Source organism: Periplaneta americana, unplaced genomic scaffold (assembly GCF_040183065.1).
Source record: "Periplaneta americana isolate PAMFEO1 unplaced genomic scaffold, P.americana_PAMFEO1_priV1 scaffold_75, whole genome shotgun sequence".
NCBI lineage: Eukaryota > Metazoa > Arthropoda > Insecta > Blattodea > Blattidae > Periplaneta > Periplaneta americana.
Window position 1 is genome coordinate 17,992 of NW_027185556.1, and position 20,076 is coordinate 38,067.

Genomic DNA, 20,076 nt, shown 5'->3' on the forward strand with positions numbered 1-20,076 from the left:
TTAGCGCGTAAAGCTAAGATAATGAACCCTGTTTACACTATACTTTTACCTTATTCCTTATTGGGGGTATTTCTGATAATAGGTAATCTAATGGGTACTCTACCTTACACCCTAGCTCCGGCTAGTGATGTTAGGGTAGCTTTAGGTACAGCAGGGATAATCATGGGAGGGGTCATTATTTATAACCTTTATAGATATAATTATAAATATGTAAACCAATTTATGCCTGAGGGTAGTAATTATATGTTAATACCTATGCTTCTACTAGAGATAATAGCTTACTTAAACAGAGTTCTAAGTTTAGGACTCCGATTATTTATTAACTTAGCAGCAGGAAAATTTATGGTACACATTGTTTTATCAATAGTAGGAGCTAGTTTAATATCCTTGACTGGGATTGGAATATTTCTAGGTTTCGAGATAATGGTAGCATATCTTCAATGTTACATCTTTTGCTATATTTCTAATCTGAAAGAATGAAAAGAAAACTTTGGGAAGTGGTTTTAAATCCCTACTTTGGATCTCATCTGGTTAAAAATATCCCTTTCAGAAAGTCCAGGGAATTGTCCGAAGAGTGGGATATCAATCTGATAGTAGGAGATTATAAAAGAGAATTAAAAGATTTAATAGATTTGACCCCAGAAGAAATTACTAAAAAGATTAAAGAAGATCCTGCTTTATTAAAAGAAGTCCAATCTAATCCTGAGTTAAGCTATTTGCTTAAACCCGTGAGAAGTGCTGCTTATCTTAAGAGAAAATATAAATTAGAGAACTTTCCCAGGTACAAAACTTCCAAATGAGATAGTGCACCGAATCATTACCGTGTTGCCAGTCTCTATTTTACTTTTTGAGAGTTATGTTTTGAAATTTAATTGAATATTTATCATTTAACCAATGCTTTTCGATAGATCTCTTGTAGGGGATATAATCCCCCTATTAGATTATGATGGGGATGATGATTTAGACGATATCTCGCTTTTATTCGAAAACGAGGTGGGAGAAGGAGAAAGATTAGAAGAAGAACAAATTTAATCATATGAACTTCCAAATGATATAGTGCACCGAATCATTACCGTGTTGCCAGTCTCTATTTTACTTTTTTAGTTTGTAGTAAATGACAGAAACTTGTATTAAGCAACTTTCCAATGGGAAAAGAATAGATGATAAAAGTTACTACAAGTTAGTCGTTACCCATTAAAGTTTTGGGGCTCGTAGACAACTGAAGAGGGATAAAAATTATACAATACCCCTCTATAGACCCGAAAGCAGAAGGTTTCACTTTCTTATTCTCCCAGCTTATTCAATAAGATGGTGCCTGGAGAAAGAGTTTATTTAATTTAAATAAGCATAAAGAGTGTGAAGAGGTGATAGACCATTTCCTTGTCTGCTGATATCTGGTTAGCTACTAAACCTATGGAAGTAGGGAGAATAGTGAAGTAATTCATACTATTCCAATCACACTTATTATGACAATATGGTAAGTGCATTAGGTATAAACCTTAAATGATTAAATTATATCTTAATAATATCTCTGAATCACTAATTATATGAAGAAATAAAGTTAATATTAAGATATAAAATCATACTTTTTAGTAGCTCCTAAGTGCTACCGCTATTAGAAGCTTTGCACTTTTGATGAGGTCTACACAAGTAACCTTAGGACAATCTACAGACGTCTTTACAATCGATTTTCAACCTTTTCTTAGGTAAAAATATGAACGGGATAGAGCATAATCGTGAAGATTGGAAATTATAATCCACAGAAAACTTTTAGTAAGGAACTCGAAATATCTCACGACTGTTTATCAAAAACATAGGTCTATGCCAATGTAATTTCTCAAGTATATCGACCGATACCTGCCAAGTGCTCTAAAACAGTGAACGGCGGCTGTAAACCTGACGGTCCAAAGGTAGCTAAATTATCAGCATTTAAATGGTGTTATTGTGAATGGTATAACGATGGGAATGTTGTCTCACTAAAAGACTAGGTGAAATTGCTCAAGTGGTTAAGATGTTCCACTCCATCCTGGTAGGACGAGAAGACCCCGGGTGCTTTACTGTAACAAAAATAGATAAGTATCTTTATGACAGTTCATCTGGGGAGGAAACAGAGGAAATCTAACTTCTGTCGAAATGGAGGTGCAACCGGCTCCTATAACCAGTATTTCTATCATCGAATGAGAGTATTGGCTTCAATATATTTGGTATATAGAAGAGGAATTATCCTTTCATATAAAAACTTCATTCAGAAGGAAAAGTATAAAGTAACCCCGGGGATAACAGGCTAATGTTAAGTAAATAGAATAAATAGTTTCTAACGATTGGCACCTCGATGTCGGCTCTACTTATCCTAGTGCTAAAGCCGGTACTAAGGGTGTGGCTGTCCTCCACTTAAAAAGTAACGTGAGCTGGGTTAACACCGTAGTAATACAGGTGGGTTTCTATCCTCCAGGATATATATTAAGTATTTCATTCTGTTTTAGTACGAGAGGACTAAACAGAAGTAGACCCTGGTTTAAACTACTCTACTAATCATAACTACTGTAAATAAGTAGGAAAGAATAGAAATACTCAATAGAAATTCAAATAACCTGAATTTCAACATACTACAAAAACAGTTCTAACTATAACCATTTCTATAGAGACTGGAACACAAATTATGTCGTAACATGGACATTAAAAGAAATCAAAATGAAAAATAGTTAAGATTCATTGCATTCTTCATTCAATGTTTACTTTATCCAGCCATTTCATTCCTCACTCGTCTCACTGCTCCTCATATCCTCACTTCATTCTTGAAACATTCAATATTTCACTCATCATTACATGAGAGAGTTTGTATCATGTTGAACAATTTACTCAATTCTTCGTAACTTCTTCAACATTCCAGCAGGATGTGTGTGTGTGTACACCTCTGGTACCTACTGAAGGTAGGTAGGGTGTATCCCTCTGATACCCTGAAAGGGTAGGGTGTCATAGACACAGACTGCATACGAGATAGTGTACACTGTACACTAGAGAGTGTGGAGTAGGAGTATTATAGAGATGGAGATCAGGAGGAGAGGTACACACACATCCTGCTGTTATCGGAATCCTAACCCGCATCATCAAGATGGGGGTAATAGGACTACGGAACAGAAAGGTGTAGGTTAATGTATACTTTATTTAACTTTGGCATTGGGAATAGTGTTTAATATTGTAATGGATAAATCTTTGGTGATAAATGTTTATACTAAAATCTTACGGAATTATCTGCTCAACACAGAGACAGAAGTTTCGTATACTCGCATGTATACTTCAAGTATTAATTGTCTACGCACACCACACTCGATCTTAATAGATCACGATCCACTGTTGATTAATCCACCCATGTACCTTCCGGGTACACTATCTCGTATACATCTTTTATACCGATGCATCCGAGAGGGAGTATACTCTCCAGGTACATCCTGTCCTTTCAGGTCTTACCTTCTGTAATACCTTTCAGGGTATCAGAGGGATACACCCTACCTACCTTCAGTAGGTACCAGAGGTGTACACACACACACATCCTGCTGGAATGTTGAAGAAGTTACGAAGAATTGAGTAAATTGTTCAACATGATACAAACTCTCTCATGTAATGATGAGTGAAATATTGAATGTTTCAAGAATGAAGTGAGGATATGAGGAGCAGTGAGACGAGTGAGGAATGAAATGATTGGATAAAGTAAACATTGAATGAAGAATGTAAGGATTCCTTGTAAATTCTTGTTTTGAATGAAAGATATTTATGATAAATATTCTTGAATGAAATGTTACATGAAATTGTTCACGAAAATGTTGCACGAATTCTTGTAAATTGTTAAAATTACTAATTAATTAGTAGAGGCAATTTTACTAATTAAATTCTGAAAAGTTACTAATTAAATCAAGTTTGGAAAAAAAACGATTTTCATGTACGAATAGTAGAGAGAAATAAAATCATATCTTTATAGAATTCTCACCTATATTACTTTTTGAGAGTTATGTTTTGAAATTTAGTTTTAACCATATGTTATATAAAAGATGTTACATTCTTTCAAACTTTTAGCTGCAGGGGTAGCTACTCTGGCTTTAGGAGGGGCCGCTATCGGGGTAGGTTTGATTTTTGCTGCCCTTGTTTTAGGAATAAGTAGAAACCCTACTTTACGTTCAGTACTTATGAACTCTGCAATACTGGGTTTTGCATTGACTGAGGCATTAGGATTATTTGCATTAATGATGGCCCTAATGTTTTTATTCGCCTTTTAAGGTGCACCCATTCCATCCTGAAGTACCCTCAGGATTCTAGTGTTATGTTATATTTTATCCTAAGGTGCAACCCTGAAGATTTTAAGAGAATTAAAAATCTTAACAGAGTGTTACATGGCCTCATTACTTTCAATTTTATTTTTTGGGAGATCAAACATGCGGTTATTCAAACCTTTGTAACTTGGATCATAATAGAGATATTATTCAAATATTTGAACCTTCTTTAAAGAAAATGGTTATAAATTACTTTAGTAAGAGGTACCTCTGGTCTACTAATGCCAAGGATATCGCTCTTTTGTACTTTGTATTTTCTTTTATAGCAGGAATAATTGCGACAGCTATGTCCATGATGATAAGATATCAAATAATAAATCCCATGGCTTTAATGGGGAACTATGAGCAATATAATATTATTATTACTTACCATGGCTTACTAATGATTTTTTATATGCTAATGCCCGCCTTTATGGGAGGGGTAGCTAACTGGTTATTACCAGTAATGCTAGGCTGTAAAGATATGGCATATCCTCGTGTAAATGCTTTCGCATTCTGGTTATTACCCATATCCATAGTGATGCTGATATGTGGAAATCTTGATGCGGGTTGGACTTTGTACCCTCCTTTGTCCTACGGTGGAATCTATGCTGACTATGGTATACTAGCTTTACACCTAGCTGGATTATCCTCTATAGCAGGGGGTATTAATGTCTTGTCTACCTGTATTCTATATCGAAATACCCAAATCCATAAAATCCCTTTACTAGTTTGGAGCATTGCAATCACTGCTTTTCTTCTTGTGCTTACTCTTCCGGTACTTGCAGGGGGTTTAACTATGATGATTAGTGATCGCAGATTTAACACTTCTTTCTTTGATCCTGTTGGAGGGGGAGATCCTATATTATGGCAACATCTCTTTTGGTTCTTTGGTCATCCAGAAGTTTATATACTAATATTGCCGGCTTTTGGAAGTATATCCATGATACTGTCCAAACTTTGCCAGAAACCCATATTTGGAGTAGTGGGTATGGTGTATGCCATGTTATCTATAGCCTTTTTAGGTTGTCTAGTCTGGAGTCATCACATGTTTACAGTAGGGATGGATATAGACTCTCGAGCCTACTTTAGTGCAGCTACAATGTTAATAGCCATCCCTACCGGGATAAAGGTATTCAGCTGGATAGCTACAATACTTGGAGGTATATCTAGCAGAATAAGCAGCTATGTATTATCTACTATATTTATTGGACTATTTACTATGGGAGGTGTAACCGGAATCGTATTAAGTCAAGCACCTTTGGACACTTATTTTCACGATACATACTATGTAGTAGGACATTTTCATTATGTATTATCATTAGGGGCGGTGTACGCTTTATTATCTGCAATAATTTATTGGCACGGTAAATTCACAGGAAGAATGTTAAATGAATTCCAAAATACAGTTTTTGTAATAACATTTACAATCGGTGTGAATTTAATATTCCTACCAATGCACTTCTGGGGTATAGCTGGTGTACCCAGAAGAATACCTGAAATCACCACAAATGAATGGTCCTCTATTGCTGCTTGTGGTAGCGTATTGACTTTGGCCAGTTTCATAATGTTTGTTATGAATCTAATACAAAATCATAAAGGGGATCCAGTAGATGTCATAAGTAGGCGCCACATAACCGCTGAAGACAGTATAATTTGTTGTGATAAAATTATTCCTGAATGAAATGTTACATGAAATTGTTCTAAAGTATTACATACATTGTATATTTGCTCATACATTTAGATTATTTAGATAATTAAGATTCATTGCATTCTTCATTCAATGTTTACTTTATCCAGCCATTTCATTCCTCACTCGTCTCACTGCTCCTCATATCCTCACTTCATTCTTGAAACATTCAATATTTCACTCATCATTACATGAGAGAGTTTGTATCATGTTGAACAATTTACTCAATTCTTCGTAACTTCTTCAACATTCCAGCAGGATGTGTGTGTGTGTACACCTCTGGTACCTACTGAAGGTAGGTAGGGTGTATCCCTCTGATACCCTGAAAGGTATTACAGAAGGTAAGACCTGAAAGGACAGGATGTACCTGGAGAGTATACTCCCTCTCGGATGCATCGGTATAAAAGATGTATACGAGATAGTGTACCCGGAAGGTACATGGGTGGAAATGTTTGGATGTATTCAATGGATTTTATTTACATTAATTTTAATATTTCAATCTCCAGTCTATTTCACCATTTGAGAAGGTTTTACCACGCCACGTTTCATATCCCTCTACATTTCTAGATACATTTTATAATCTCACTTCTATAGCATTTTCACCTTTACACTCTTTTATCTCACTCTCAACCCTACCCTTTCAGGTATACTACCTTTCAGGGTACACACACACATCCTGCTGGAATGTTGAAGAAGTTACGAAGAATTGAGTAAATTGTTCAACATGATACAAACTCTCTCATGTAATGATGAGTGAAATATTGAATGTTTCAAGAATGAAGTGAGGATATGAGGAGCAGTGAGACGAGTGAGGAATGAAATGATTGGATAAAGTAAACATTGAATGAAGAATGTAAGGATTCCTTGTAAATTCTTGTTTTGAATGAAAGATATTTATGATAAATATTCTTGAATGAAATGTTACATGAAATTGTTCACGAAAATGTTGCACGAATTCTTGTAAATTGTTAAAATTACTAATTAATTAGTAGAGGCAATTTTACTAATTAAATTCTGAAAAGTTACTAATTAAATCAAGTTTGGAAAAAAAACGATTTTCATGTACGAATAGTAGAGAGAAATAAAATCATATCTTTATAGAATTCTCACCTATATTACTTTTTGAGAGTTATGTTTTGAAATTTAGTTTTAACCATATGTTATATAAGAGGATGTTGAATCGTGCTTCTCTTTTTGCTAAAGTGAAGAACCCTGAAACAAGGAAAGCTATGGTACAGATTGTGTCCCTGATTATCCCTCTTCTCTCTACTCTCGATAAATCTCGGATAGATTATACTAAAGAAAGTATTTTGAGAATTCAGAGAGTCATACATTTACCCAAAGATTGGGTAAACTATTTAGCTACCCTCTTAAAACTTTTAGATAGTTATGGGAGTAGCGAGGAGATGCTAAAAGATAATAAGTTTATAGAGATATTGAGAAAGCTTTTACTATTTAAGATAATTTCTACTGTAGATTTAGATGCAGAACAACTCTTGGAAGAATTTTTACTTTTAAAGGGAGATTCTCTTGTAGCAAAAGGTATTCAGGCTTATTTCAATAGTTATCGGGGGAATTCTGGTTGGGATGAGATTTGCGATAGTCTGGATTTTGATCCTAAATTTAGATACTATTTTGATCATTTAAATTTAATTTGGAGAAGTGGTAAGGGAGATTATTTAAAATCTTCTTGCGAGAAAGAGAGTAAATTAGATCCATTACGAAAAATCTCTGATCAAAACACCGACAGAGGTCTAGTATTCCCTTTTAAAGATATTGAATCTGAAAGGCCAGTTTCAGATATTCATTATCGATGTAATAATCTACATTGGATGGCAAGATTATACCATCTAAGTTTGAATTATGAGGGTAATTCTTTAAATGTGAAAAGATTTCATTGGTTAATGATAAATAAAATGGAATATTTCCACAGTATGTTATTGCATGGATTGGAAAGTCTGGGATTGTTTTATGATGATCCTCTAGTGTCCGAAGTGGCTAGACTGGTTCTAAAGAATCTTTATACTTCCCAAGATATTGAATTGCTGAAGACTGGACAAGTGAAGATATTGAACTTAAGTCTAAATAGTTCTAAAGGGTTGAGAACGGTTGCAGATAAGATTATAATCATTGTTGAAACAGATACCTGGAAGTTAATCCCTCTTCTTATAAATGTCTCAGAAATGAAAAGATTTGAAAAAGTATTTGCATACTACCCCGGTAGTAGACCACGTGATGTAAAGTAACATGAAGGGCTCATCACTCTTTTATGAGAGGTCGTACTCTCCGTGGTCAATGGTAGTCCTGTTAATGTGTGGAGTTTATTATTTAGCGCGTAAAGCTAAGATAATGAACCCTGTTTACACTATACTTTTACCTTATTCCTTATTGGGGGTATTTCTGATAATAGGTAATCTAATGGGTACTCTACCTTACACCCTAGCTCCGGCTAGTGATGTTAGGGTAGCTTTAGGTACAGCAGGGATAATCATGGGAGGGGTCATTATTTATAACCTTTATAGATATAATTATAAATATGTAAACCAATTTATGCCTGAGGGTAGTAATTATATGTTAATACCTATGCTTCTACTAGAGATAATAGCTTACTTAAACAGAGTTCTAAGTTTAGGACTCCGATTATTTATTAACTTAGCAGCAGGAAAATTTATGGTACACATTGTTTTATCAATAGTAGGAGCTAGTTTAATATCCTTGACTGGGATTGGAATATTTCTAGGTTTCGAGATAATGGTAGCATATCTTCAATGTTACATCTTTTGCTATATTTCTAATCTGAAAGAATGAAAAGAAAACTTTGGGAAGTGGTTTTAAATCCCTACTTTGGATCTCATCTGGTTAAAAATATCCCTTTCAGAAAGTCCAGGGAATTGTCCGAAGAGTGGGATATCAATCTGATAGTAGGAGATTATAAAAGAGAATTAAAAGATTTAATAGATTTGACCCCAGAAGAAATTACTAAAAAGATTAAAGAAGATCCTGCTTTATTAAAAGAAGTCCAATCTAATCCTGAGTTAAGCTATTTGCTTAAACCCGTGAGAAGTGCTGCTTATCTTAAGAGAAAATATAAATTAGAGAACTTTCCCAGGTACAAAACTTCCAAATGAGATAGTGCACCGAATCATTACCGTGTTGCCAGTCTCTATTTTACTTTTTGAGAGTTATGTTTTGAAATTTAATTGAATATTTATCATTTAACCAATGCTTTTCGATAGATCTCTTGTAGGGGATATAATCCCCCTATTAGATTATGATGGGGATGATGATTTAGACGATATCTCGCTTTTATTCGAAAACGAGGTGGGAGAAGGAGAAAGATTAGAAGAAGAACAAATTTAATCATATGAACTTCCAAATGATATAGTGCACCGAATCATTACCGTGTTGCCAGTCTCTATTTTACTTTTTTAGTTTGTAGTAAATGACAGAAACTTGTATTAAGCAACTTTCCAATGGGAAAAGAATAGATGATAAAAGTTACTACAAGTTAGTCGTTACCCATTAAAGTTTTGGGGCTCGTAGACAACTGAAGAGGGATAAAAATTATACAATACCCCTCTATAGACCCGAAAGCAGAAGGTTTCACTTTCTTATTCTCCCAGCTTATTCAATAAGATGGTGCCTGGAGAAAGAGTTTATTTAATTTAAATAAGCATAAAGAGTGTGAAGAGGTGATAGACCATTTCCTTGTCTGCTGATATCTGGTTAGCTACTAAACCTATGGAAGTAGGGAGAATAGTGAAGTAATTCATACTATTCCAATCACACTTATTATGACAATATGGTAAGTGCATTAGGTATAAACCTTAAATGATTAAATTATATCTTAATAATATCTCTGAATCACTAATTATATGAAGAAATAAAGTTAATATTAAGATATAAAATCATACTTTTTAGTAGCTCCTAAGTGCTACCGCTATTAGAAGCTTTGCACTTTTGATGAGGTCTACACAAGTAACCTTAGGACAATCTACAGACGTCTTTACAATCGATTTTCAACCTTTTCTTAGGTAAAAATATGAACGGGATAGAGCATAATCGTGAAGATTGGAAATTATAATCCACAGAAAACTTTTAGTAAGGAACTCGAAATATCTCACGACTGTTTATCAAAAACATAGGTCTATGCCAATGTAATTTCTCAAGTATATCGACCGATACCTGCCAAGTGCTCTAAAACAGTGAACGGCGGCTGTAAACCTGACGGTCCAAAGGTAGCTAAATTATCAGCATTTAAATGGTGTTATTGTGAATGGTATAACGATGGGAATGTTGTCTCACTAAAAGACTAGGTGAAATTGCTCAAGTGGTTAAGATGTTCCACTCCATCCTGGTAGGACGAGAAGACCCCGGGTGCTTTACTGTAACAAAAATAGATAAGTATCTTTATGACAGTTCATCTGGGGAGGAAACAGAGGAAATCTAACTTCTGTCGAAATGGAGGTGCAACCGGCTCCTATAACCAGTATTTCTATCATCGAATGAGAGTATTGGCTTCAATATATTTGGTATATAGAAGAGGAATTATCCTTTCATATAAAAACTTCATTCAGAAGGAAAAGTATAAAGTAACCCCGGGGATAACAGGCTAATGTTAAGTAAATAGAATAAATAGTTTCTAACGATTGGCACCTCGATGTCGGCTCTACTTATCCTAGTGCTAAAGCCGGTACTAAGGGTGTGGCTGTCCTCCACTTAAAAAGTAACGTGAGCTGGGTTAACACCGTAGTAATACAGGTGGGTTTCTATCCTCCAGGATATATATTAAGTATTTCATTCTGTTTTAGTACGAGAGGACTAAACAGAAGTAGACCCTGGTTTAAACTACTCTACTAATCATAACTACTGTAAATAAGTAGGAAAGAATAGAAATACTCAATAGAAATTCAAATAACCTGAATTTCAACATACTACAAAAACAGTTCTAACTATAACCATTTCTATAGAGACTGGAACACAAATTATGTCGTAACATGGACATTAAAAGAAATCAAAATGAAAAATAGTTAAGATTCATTGCATTCTTCATTCAATGTTTACTTTATCCAGCCATTTCATTCCTCACTCGTCTCACTGCTCCTCATATCCTCACTTCATTCTTGAAACATTCAATATTTCACTCATCATTACATGAGAGAGTTTGTATCATGTTGAACAATTTACTCAATTCTTCGTAACTTCTTCAACATTCCAGCAGGATGTGTGTGTGTGTACACCTCTGGTACCTACTGAAGGTAGGTAGGGTGTATCCCTCTGATACCCTGAAAGGGTAGGGTGTCATAGACACAGACTGCATACGAGATAGTGTACACTGTACACTAGAGAGTGTGGAGTAGGAGTATTATAGAGATGGAGATCAGGAGGAGAGGTACACACACATCCTGCTGTTATCGGAATCCTAACCCGCATCATCAAGATGGGGGTAATAGGACTACGGAACAGAAAGGTGTAGGTTAATGTATACTTTATTTAACTTTGGCATTGGGAATAGTGTTTAATATTGTAATGGATAAATCTTTGGTGATAAATGTTTATACTAAAATCTTACGGAATTATCTGCTCAACACAGAGACAGAAGTTTCGTATACTCGCATGTATACTTCAAGTATTAATTGTCTACGCACACCACACTCGATCTTAATAGATCACGATCCACTGTTGATTAATCCACCCATGTACCTTCCGGGTACACTATCTCGTATACATCTTTTATACCGATGCATCCGAGAGGGAGTATACTCTCCAGGTACATCCTGTCCTTTCAGGTCTTACCTTCTGTAATACCTTTCAGGGTATCAGAGGGATACACCCTACCTACCTTCAGTAGGTACCAGAGGTGTACACACACACACATCCTGCTGGAATGTTGAAGAAGTTACGAAGAATTGAGTAAATTGTTCAACATGATACAAACTCTCTCATGTAATGATGAGTGAAATATTGAATGTTTCAAGAATGAAGTGAGGATATGAGGAGCAGTGAGACGAGTGAGGAATGAAATGATTGGATAAAGTAAACATTGAATGAAGAATGTAAGGATTCCTTGTAAATTCTTGTTTTGAATGAAAGATATTTATGATAAATATTCTTGAATGAAATGTTACATGAAATTGTTCACGAAAATGTTGCACGAATTCTTGTAAATTGTTAAAATTACTAATTAATTAGTAGAGGCAATTTTACTAATTAAATTCTGAAAAGTTACTAATTAAATCAAGTTTGGAAAAAAAACGATTTTCATGTACGAATAGTAGAGAGAAATAAAATCATATCTTTATAGAATTCTCACCTATATTACTTTTTGAGAGTTATGTTTTGAAATTTAGTTTTAACCATATGTTATATAAAAGATGTTACATTCTTTCAAACTTTTAGCTGCAGGGGTAGCTACTCTGGCTTTAGGAGGGGCCGCTATCGGGGTAGGTTTGATTTTTGCTGCCCTTGTTTTAGGAATAAGTAGAAACCCTACTTTACGTTCAGTACTTATGAACTCTGCAATACTGGGTTTTGCATTGACTGAGGCATTAGGATTATTTGCATTAATGATGGCCCTAATGTTTTTATTCGCCTTTTAAGGTGCACCCATTCCATCCTGAAGTACCCTCAGGATTCTAGTGTTATGTTATATTTTATCCTAAGGTGCAACCCTGAAGATTTTAAGAGAATTAAAAATCTTAACAGAGTGTTACATGGCCTCATTACTTTCAATTTTATTTTTTGGGAGATCAAACATGCGGTTATTCAAACCTTTGTAACTTGGATCATAATAGAGATATTATTCAAATATTTGAACCTTCTTTAAAGAAAATGGTTATAAATTACTTTAGTAAGAGGTACCTCTGGTCTACTAATGCCAAGGATATCGCTCTTTTGTACTTTGTATTTTCTTTTATAGCAGGAATAATTGCGACAGCTATGTCCATGATGATAAGATATCAAATAATAAATCCCATGGCTTTAATGGGGAACTATGAGCAATATAATATTATTATTACTTACCATGGCTTACTAATGATTTTTTATATGCTAATGCCCGCCTTTATGGGAGGGGTAGCTAACTGGTTATTACCAGTAATGCTAGGCTGTAAAGATATGGCATATCCTCGTGTAAATGCTTTCGCATTCTGGTTATTACCCATATCCATAGTGATGCTGATATGTGGAAATCTTGATGCGGGTTGGACTTTGTACCCTCCTTTGTCCTACGGTGGAATCTATGCTGACTATGGTATACTAGCTTTACACCTAGCTGGATTATCCTCTATAGCAGGGGGTATTAATGTCTTGTCTACCTGTATTCTATATCGAAATACCCAAATCCATAAAATCCCTTTACTAGTTTGGAGCATTGCAATCACTGCTTTTCTTCTTGTGCTTACTCTTCCGGTACTTGCAGGGGGTTTAACTATGATGATTAGTGATCGCAGATTTAACACTTCTTTCTTTGATCCTGTTGGAGGGGGAGATCCTATATTATGGCAACATCTCTTTTGGTTCTTTGGTCATCCAGAAGTTTATATACTAATATTGCCGGCTTTTGGAAGTATATCCATGATACTGTCCAAACTTTGCCAGAAACCCATATTTGGAGTAGTGGGTATGGTGTATGCCATGTTATCTATAGCCTTTTTAGGTTGTCTAGTCTGGAGTCATCACATGTTTACAGTAGGGATGGATATAGACTCTCGAGCCTACTTTAGTGCAGCTACAATGTTAATAGCCATCCCTACCGGGATAAAGGTATTCAGCTGGATAGCTACAATACTTGGAGGTATATCTAGCAGAATAAGCAGCTATGTATTATCTACTATATTTATTGGACTATTTACTATGGGAGGTGTAACCGGAATCGTATTAAGTCAAGCACCTTTGGACACTTATTTTCACGATACATACTATGTAGTAGGACATTTTCATTATGTATTATCATTAGGGGCGGTGTACGCTTTATTATCTGCAATAATTTATTGGCACGGTAAATTCACAGGAAGAATGTTAAATGAATTCCAAAATACAGTTTTTGTAATAACATTTACAATCGGTGTGAATTTAATATTCCTACCAATGCACTTCTGGGGTATAGCTGGTGTACCCAGAAGAATACCTGAAATCACCACAAATGAATGGTCCTCTATTGCTGCTTGTGGTAGCGTATTGACTTTGGCCAGTTTCATAATGTTTGTTATGAATCTAATACAAAATCATAAAGGGGATCCAGTAGATGTCATAAGTAGGCGCCACATAACCGCTGAAGACAGTATAATTTGTTGTGATAAAATTATTCCTGAATGAAATGTTACATGAAATTGTTCTAAAGTATTACATACATTGTATATTTGCTCATACATTTAGATTATTTAGATAATTAAGATTCATTGCATTCTTCATTCAATGTTTACTTTATCCAGCCATTTCATTCCTCACTCGTCTCACTGCTCCTCATATCCTCACTTCATTCTTGAAACATTCAATATTTCACTCATCATTACATGAGAGAGTTTGTATCATGTTGAACAATTTACTCAATTCTTCGTAACTTCTTCAACATTCCAGCAGGATGTGTGTGTGTGTACACCTCTGGTACCTACTGAAGGTAGGTAGGGTGTATCCCTCTGATACCCTGAAAGGTATTACAGAAGGTAAGACCTGAAAGGACAGGATGTACCTGGAGAGTATACTCCCTCTCGGATGCATCGGTATAAAAGATGTATACGAGATAGTGTACCCGGAAGGTACATGGGTGGAAATGTTTGGATGTGGAGTAGGAATGAGAATGGGTTTAATATTGGTGTAAACAGTATTCATTGTTACTGTATGGCCAAACTTTAATAAGGGGATAGTGTATAGTTTTATATGCTATATGGAATGTAGGAATTGTTAAAAGTTTCTTTTTGATAGATGTAGAAGATTTTATAAGGGTTAGACTTTGGGGATTTACGATATATTTAATTATATAAACTTACGATAGCGGTGTTCGCACGCTAAAACCTTTTCCTTAGGCCTTGAGATAGGTCTATCAACCTTAAATCTTTTATTACCTTGATAGAACGACATGTGTGATGCCGCGTAAAGTTCGCATCCTTGACCCCTCAAGGTAGCCTCCATATAAACGGGGGGTGTCGTGCATTTATGTATTTAATACGGGTGGGATTGGGGTACAATTATAACATTTAGATCAAGTAGCACATCTTTCAGGAACATTTCCACCCATGTACCTTCCGGGTACACTATCTCGTATACATCTTTTATACCGATGCATCCGAGAGGGAGTATACTCTCCAGGTACATCCTGTCCTTTCAGGTCTTACCTTCTGTAATACCTTTCAGGGTATCAGAGGGATACACCCTACCTACCTTCAGTAGGTACCAGAGGTGTACACACACACACATCCTGCTGGAATGTTGAAGAAGTTACGAAGAATTGAGTAAATTGTTCAACATGATACAAACTCTCTCATGTAATGATGAGTGAAATATTGAATGTTTCAAGAATGAAGTGAGGATATGAGGAGCAGTGAGACGAGTGAGGAATGAAATGATTGGATAAAGTAAACATTGAATGAAGAGTGTAATGATTCTTAATTATCTAAATATCTTTAATGAGCTAATTATTATCAAGAGTGAAAGTCTTGAGAAAGGTTGCATGAGATGTAAGCATTTCTACATTTTGCAAGAAACGGTTGTGATAGTGGACCGTTATATGGGCGTTCCAACCTTGTGCATACTTAATGACAATTAATTAAAAAGGGGAGAATTGTTTCTTACTAGTAGATCGGATAGGATTCTAACAGAAACCCCCTCAATACGAGTCCTCGGGCTGAATAGTAGTACTAAGATTGTGTGGCACAGATGTTAATGACATAACACCGGGGTGTGGAGTTTGGCGTTACCAATCACGTGCCAGCTGTAGCGGTTATACGTGAACGTCAGTCTATATTTTATTTCATTCTCAAATTTAAAAGGTAGTAGGCTAAAAAATTAAAACAATAATAGAACTTAGGAGTATGGCTAAAATCCCGCAACTGATAGGAATACAAAGACTATTGTTAACAAGCTCATTTTAAAAAGCGTAAGGTATCGAAGCAGATTAGGGAACTAGGTAGACATCGCTGGATGTGGAGAATGAAGTACCAGAGTATTCGTGGAAAGAAATGGAAGCTATCTGACGGGTATGGTGAACACAGCTGAGTGTGAGGCTTAATGAGTTTATCCTCTCTTACCTACAATACAAGTATTGCATGGCTGCCGAGTAAAAGGGAGATCTAGATAAGCTTTCGAAGATCGATATAAGGCAAGTTTCATGGTTTTATGTAGGGTGGCACTTGCACCGCAGTACGCAAGAGCGCTGTATTACAGAAGCAGATGTGAAATCCCTGATTTCACTTAGGTTCAAGCGTGAAGTTGTAAGTAATGCATTTGCATGAATGTAGCCATATTGCTCACATTGTCCGTCAAGCTCATGTAATGTGAGTTAAGTCGCCACAAAGTCACTGCAGGGGAACCTGTAGTCGAAAGTTTTATCTTATTTTGTATTTAAATAGAATCATTTCTCTTACGCAAGACGTGGCATTACTGTGGTCACATAAGTTTAGCTTTTGAAAGTATAGAAAACATTCTTCGGGACGTAGCGGGAGGATACTGGTTGAAATATCTACACGCAAATGGTGCTAGTGTATTTTTTGCTCTAGTATATTTACATATGGCAAGAGGATTGTATTATCAATCTTATCAATTTAGCTGGTTGTGGTTGTCAGGGGTAGTCATATTTTTATTGATGATAATGACCGCCTTTTTAGGATACGTTCTACCTTGGGGACAAATGTCCTATTGGGGGGCAACTGTGATCACTAACCTATTCAGTGTAATAAGTGACACCTTAGTCCAAGCATTATGGGGAGGCTATAGTGTAGACAATCCCACTTTAAACAGATTTTATTCTTTACATTATTTATTACCTTTTATACTTCTTGTAGTAGTATGCATACATTTAATCCTGCTACATGAATTCGGTAGTAGTAATCCCAGTGGGACTGATCCAGACTGTATAAGATTCCACCCTTATTTTACTATAAAAGATATGATTACTTTAATAATTTATATAGGAGTCTTAGTATGGCTTGTATGCTGGGTGCCTAATTGGTTATCCCATCCTGATAACAATATCCAGGCAGACCCCCTAGTAACACCTTTAAGTATAGTACCAGAGTATACCACTCAGATATAAATAAGAGACTGTAGAAATACACAGTCCAGAGACAAATTCAAAAATCTAGATTCTAAGCTTAAAAAGAATGGCTTATGCATCCCTCATAGATCTTCCTACCCCTATAAATATATCCTATTTATGGAACTTTGGAAGTCTGTTGGGTGCTAATTTAGTACTCATGCTGATAACTGGGATAGGACTTTCAATTTAAATATTGAACTTAAACAAGGGTATAACCTATAAGAAACTTAATAAGAGTACTTGTTAACTCAAATAATTTCCTAGTTAAGATTCATTGCATTCTTCATTCAATGTTTACTTTATCCAGCCATTTCATTCCTCACTCGTCTCACTGCTCCTCATATCCTCACTTCATTCTTGAAACATTCAATATTTCACTCATCATTACATGAGAGAGTTTGTATCATGTTGAACAATTTACTCAATTCTTCGTAACTTCTTCAACATTCCAGCAGGATGTGTGTGTGTGTACACCTCTGGTACCTACTGAAGGTAGGTAGGGTGTATCCCTCTGATACCCTGAAAGGGTAGGGTGTCATAGACACAGACTGCATACGAGATAGTGTACACTGTACACTAGAGAGTGTGGAGTAGGAGTATTATAGAGATGGAGATCAGGAGGAGAGGTACACACACATCCTGCTGTTATCGGAATCCTAACCCGCATCATCAAGATGGGGGTAATAGGACTACGGAACAGAAAGGTGTAGGTTAATGTATACTTTATTTAACTTTGGCATTGGGAATAGTGTTTAATATTGTAATGGATAAATCTTTGGTGATAAATGTTTATACTAAAATCTTACGGAATTATCTGCTCAACACAGAGACAGAAGTTTCGTATACTCGCATGTATACTTCAAGTATTAATTGTCTACGCACACCACACTCGATCTTAATAGATCACGATCCACTGTTGATTAATCCACCCATGTACCTTCCGGGTACACTATCTCGTATACATCTTTTATACCGATGCATCCGAGAGGGAGTATACTCTCCAGGTACATCCTGTCCTTTCAGGTCTTACCTTCTGTAATACCTTTCAGGGTATCAGAGGGATACACCCTACCTACCTTCAGTAGGTACCAGAGGTGTACACACACACACATCCTGCTGGAATGTTGAAGAAGTTACGAAGAATTGAGTAAATTGTTCAACATGATACAAACTCTCTCATGTAATGATGAGTGAAATATTGAATGTTTCAAGAATGAAGTGAGGATATGAGGAGCAGTGAGACGAGTGAGGAATGAAATGATTGGATAAAGTAAACATTGAATGAAGAATGTAAGGATTCCTTGTAAATTCTTGTTTTGAATGAAAGATATTTATGATAAATATTCTTGAATGAAATGTTACATGAAATTGTTCACGAAAATGTTGCACGAATTCTTGTAAATTGTTAAAATTACTAATTAATTAGTAGAGGCAATTTTACTAATTAAATTCTGAAAAGTTACTAATTAAATCAAGTTTGGAAAAAAAACGATTTTCATGTACGAATAGTAGAGAGATTTTATTTTATGAAGGATTATGAAATTAGTCATTACTAATTATGGTCCACCGATTGCAAGACTAGACGTATATGAAAACCCGTAAGCAGTCTCTCTTATTGTAGGTACCATATTGCCCGTAAAGAGAGTAAACTGTGGAAAATAATAGAAATCTTTTTGGCCGATCGCAGGAAATATTTAGTTCAGATAATCTTATGTTTAAATTGTTTAATTTGAATATAGGGTGCCCGACGGGGTTAAGTTCTGGCCCTTAAAAAGGGAGAAGTTGTGCTTGAGGAGTGGGGGTACAAGGGATCGTTAATATGCAAATATTAACATCGTAAGAGAGTTCGGACAGTACGGAAGGACGGGTGGCATAGGCCGTGGTGGAAGTATACGCTGGGGATAGAGTGAGTTTTGACTACTTGAGGGCCTCGCTTAAACTCTCTCCGCGTCGGAATTCTTAAACCTCTTGTGAGATGTGCGAAGGATGGGCCAAGGGAGGTACCAATATTTGCATATCTACAATGTAGGGGAGAGAAATTCCCTAAGATTATTTAAACTCTAGAAGGGTATACTTAAAGGTATATTCATCCAGATGGGAAGAATGTCCTAGACATCCTGCAAATGGGAAAAGGAGCGAGTGACTATACATATGTGTTGATGTCTCTATCGGCCTAGCAATTTCTACGAAGTATTTAACGATGGGGAGCCCCGCCTTGAGAAAGCGGAAGGGGTGATCTTATTATTTAGCTATGCGCAAACTACCTCCGGCGAGCCGCCCCAAAGAGGGTGGGAGAATAGGAGCACTAAAGAATAAGGGAACCTCTCTTGTTGCAAGTCAAGAGAAGTGTAATTCGTTTGGACCTGGTTTCGTATGGTGTCACACGGTCTAATAAACCATGCATGTGCATTGAGTAAAAGAACATATTAAAAGTTTCAATCCCACGACCAAGCGTTCTCGGTTTCTACCAGGTTGTAAATCTTAGCAATTCTTAACGCACCCGTGAAGGTTCGTTGCCTTCAGTTCGATTCGCAGGGACGTTTTGCTGGGCTAGATTTGCGACCGGGACAGGCTCGAGAACGCTCGAGGAGAGAATCGGACAGAGGAGAGAGGAGCAATGAGACGAAGAGAGGAAGGGAGATGAGAGAGGAGAGCGAAGTGAGAGAATGTCACGGAGGGACAGGCGAGAGAACGCGAGAGATGGGATCTCTGAATTCCGGAATTCCGGCAGGGTTTGGCAGGGTAGGCAGATTGAAGCAGGGTTAGAGAAAAAGAGTCAGATTAGAGTAGCCGAAGAAGAGGCGAAGGAGAGGTACACACACATCCTGCTG

The 20,076-nt window shown here is 36.2% G+C and overlaps 3 protein-coding genes across 3 annotated transcripts; all 3 read left to right on the forward strand.

Annotated features, from left to right (window-relative positions):
- The first annotated feature begins 4,770 nt into the window (after positions 1–4,770).
- On the forward strand, positions 4,771–12,633 carry LOC138694169 (uncharacterized). The gene is made up of 2 exons (XM_069817748.1): positions 4,771–5,847; positions 12,595–12,633. Exons 1-2 carry the CDS (start codon positions 4,771–4,773, stop codon positions 12,631–12,633), a joined length of 1,116 nt encoding a protein of 371 aa, XP_069673849.1.
- Positions 12,634–13,092: 459 nt separating this feature from the next.
- Positions 13,093–14,310, forward strand: LOC138694167 (uncharacterized). The gene has a single exon (XM_069817746.1). It carries the CDS (start codon positions 13,093–13,095, stop codon positions 14,308–14,310), a length of 1,218 nt encoding a protein of 405 aa, XP_069673847.1.
- Positions 14,311–14,677: 367 nt separating this feature from the next.
- LOC138694168 (cytochrome b-like) lies at positions 14,678–17,242 on the forward strand. The gene is made up of 2 exons (XM_069817747.1): positions 14,678–14,750; positions 16,560–17,242. Exons 1-2 carry the CDS (start codon positions 14,678–14,680, stop codon positions 17,240–17,242), a joined length of 756 nt encoding a protein of 251 aa, XP_069673848.1.
- Positions 17,243–20,076: the final 2,834 nt, after the last annotated feature.

What these genes read in the sequence shown, in the direction of transcription:
- LOC138694168 (XM_069817747.1), top strand. Translation starts at nt 14,678, where the DNA reads ATGTACCTGGAGAGTATACTCCCTCTCGGATGCATCGGTATAAAAGAT. An exon ending in CGAGATAGTGTACCCGGAAG is followed by an intron (nt 14,751 to 16,559) that starts GTACATGGGTGG and finishes GTATTTAAATAG; the next exon opens with AATCATTTCTCTTACGCAAG.
- LOC138694169 (XM_069817748.1), top strand. Translation starts at nt 4,771, where the DNA reads ATGCTAGGCTGTAAAGATATGGCATATCCTCGTGTAAATGCTTTCGCA. An exon ending in CTATTGCTGCTTGTGGTAGC is followed by an intron (nt 5,848 to 12,594) that starts GTATTGACTTTG and finishes TCGCCTTTTAAG; the next exon opens with GTGCACCCATTCCATCCTGA.
- LOC138694167 (XM_069817746.1), top strand. Translation starts at nt 13,093, where the DNA reads ATGCTAGGCTGTAAAGATATGGCATATCCTCGTGTAAATGCTTTCGCA.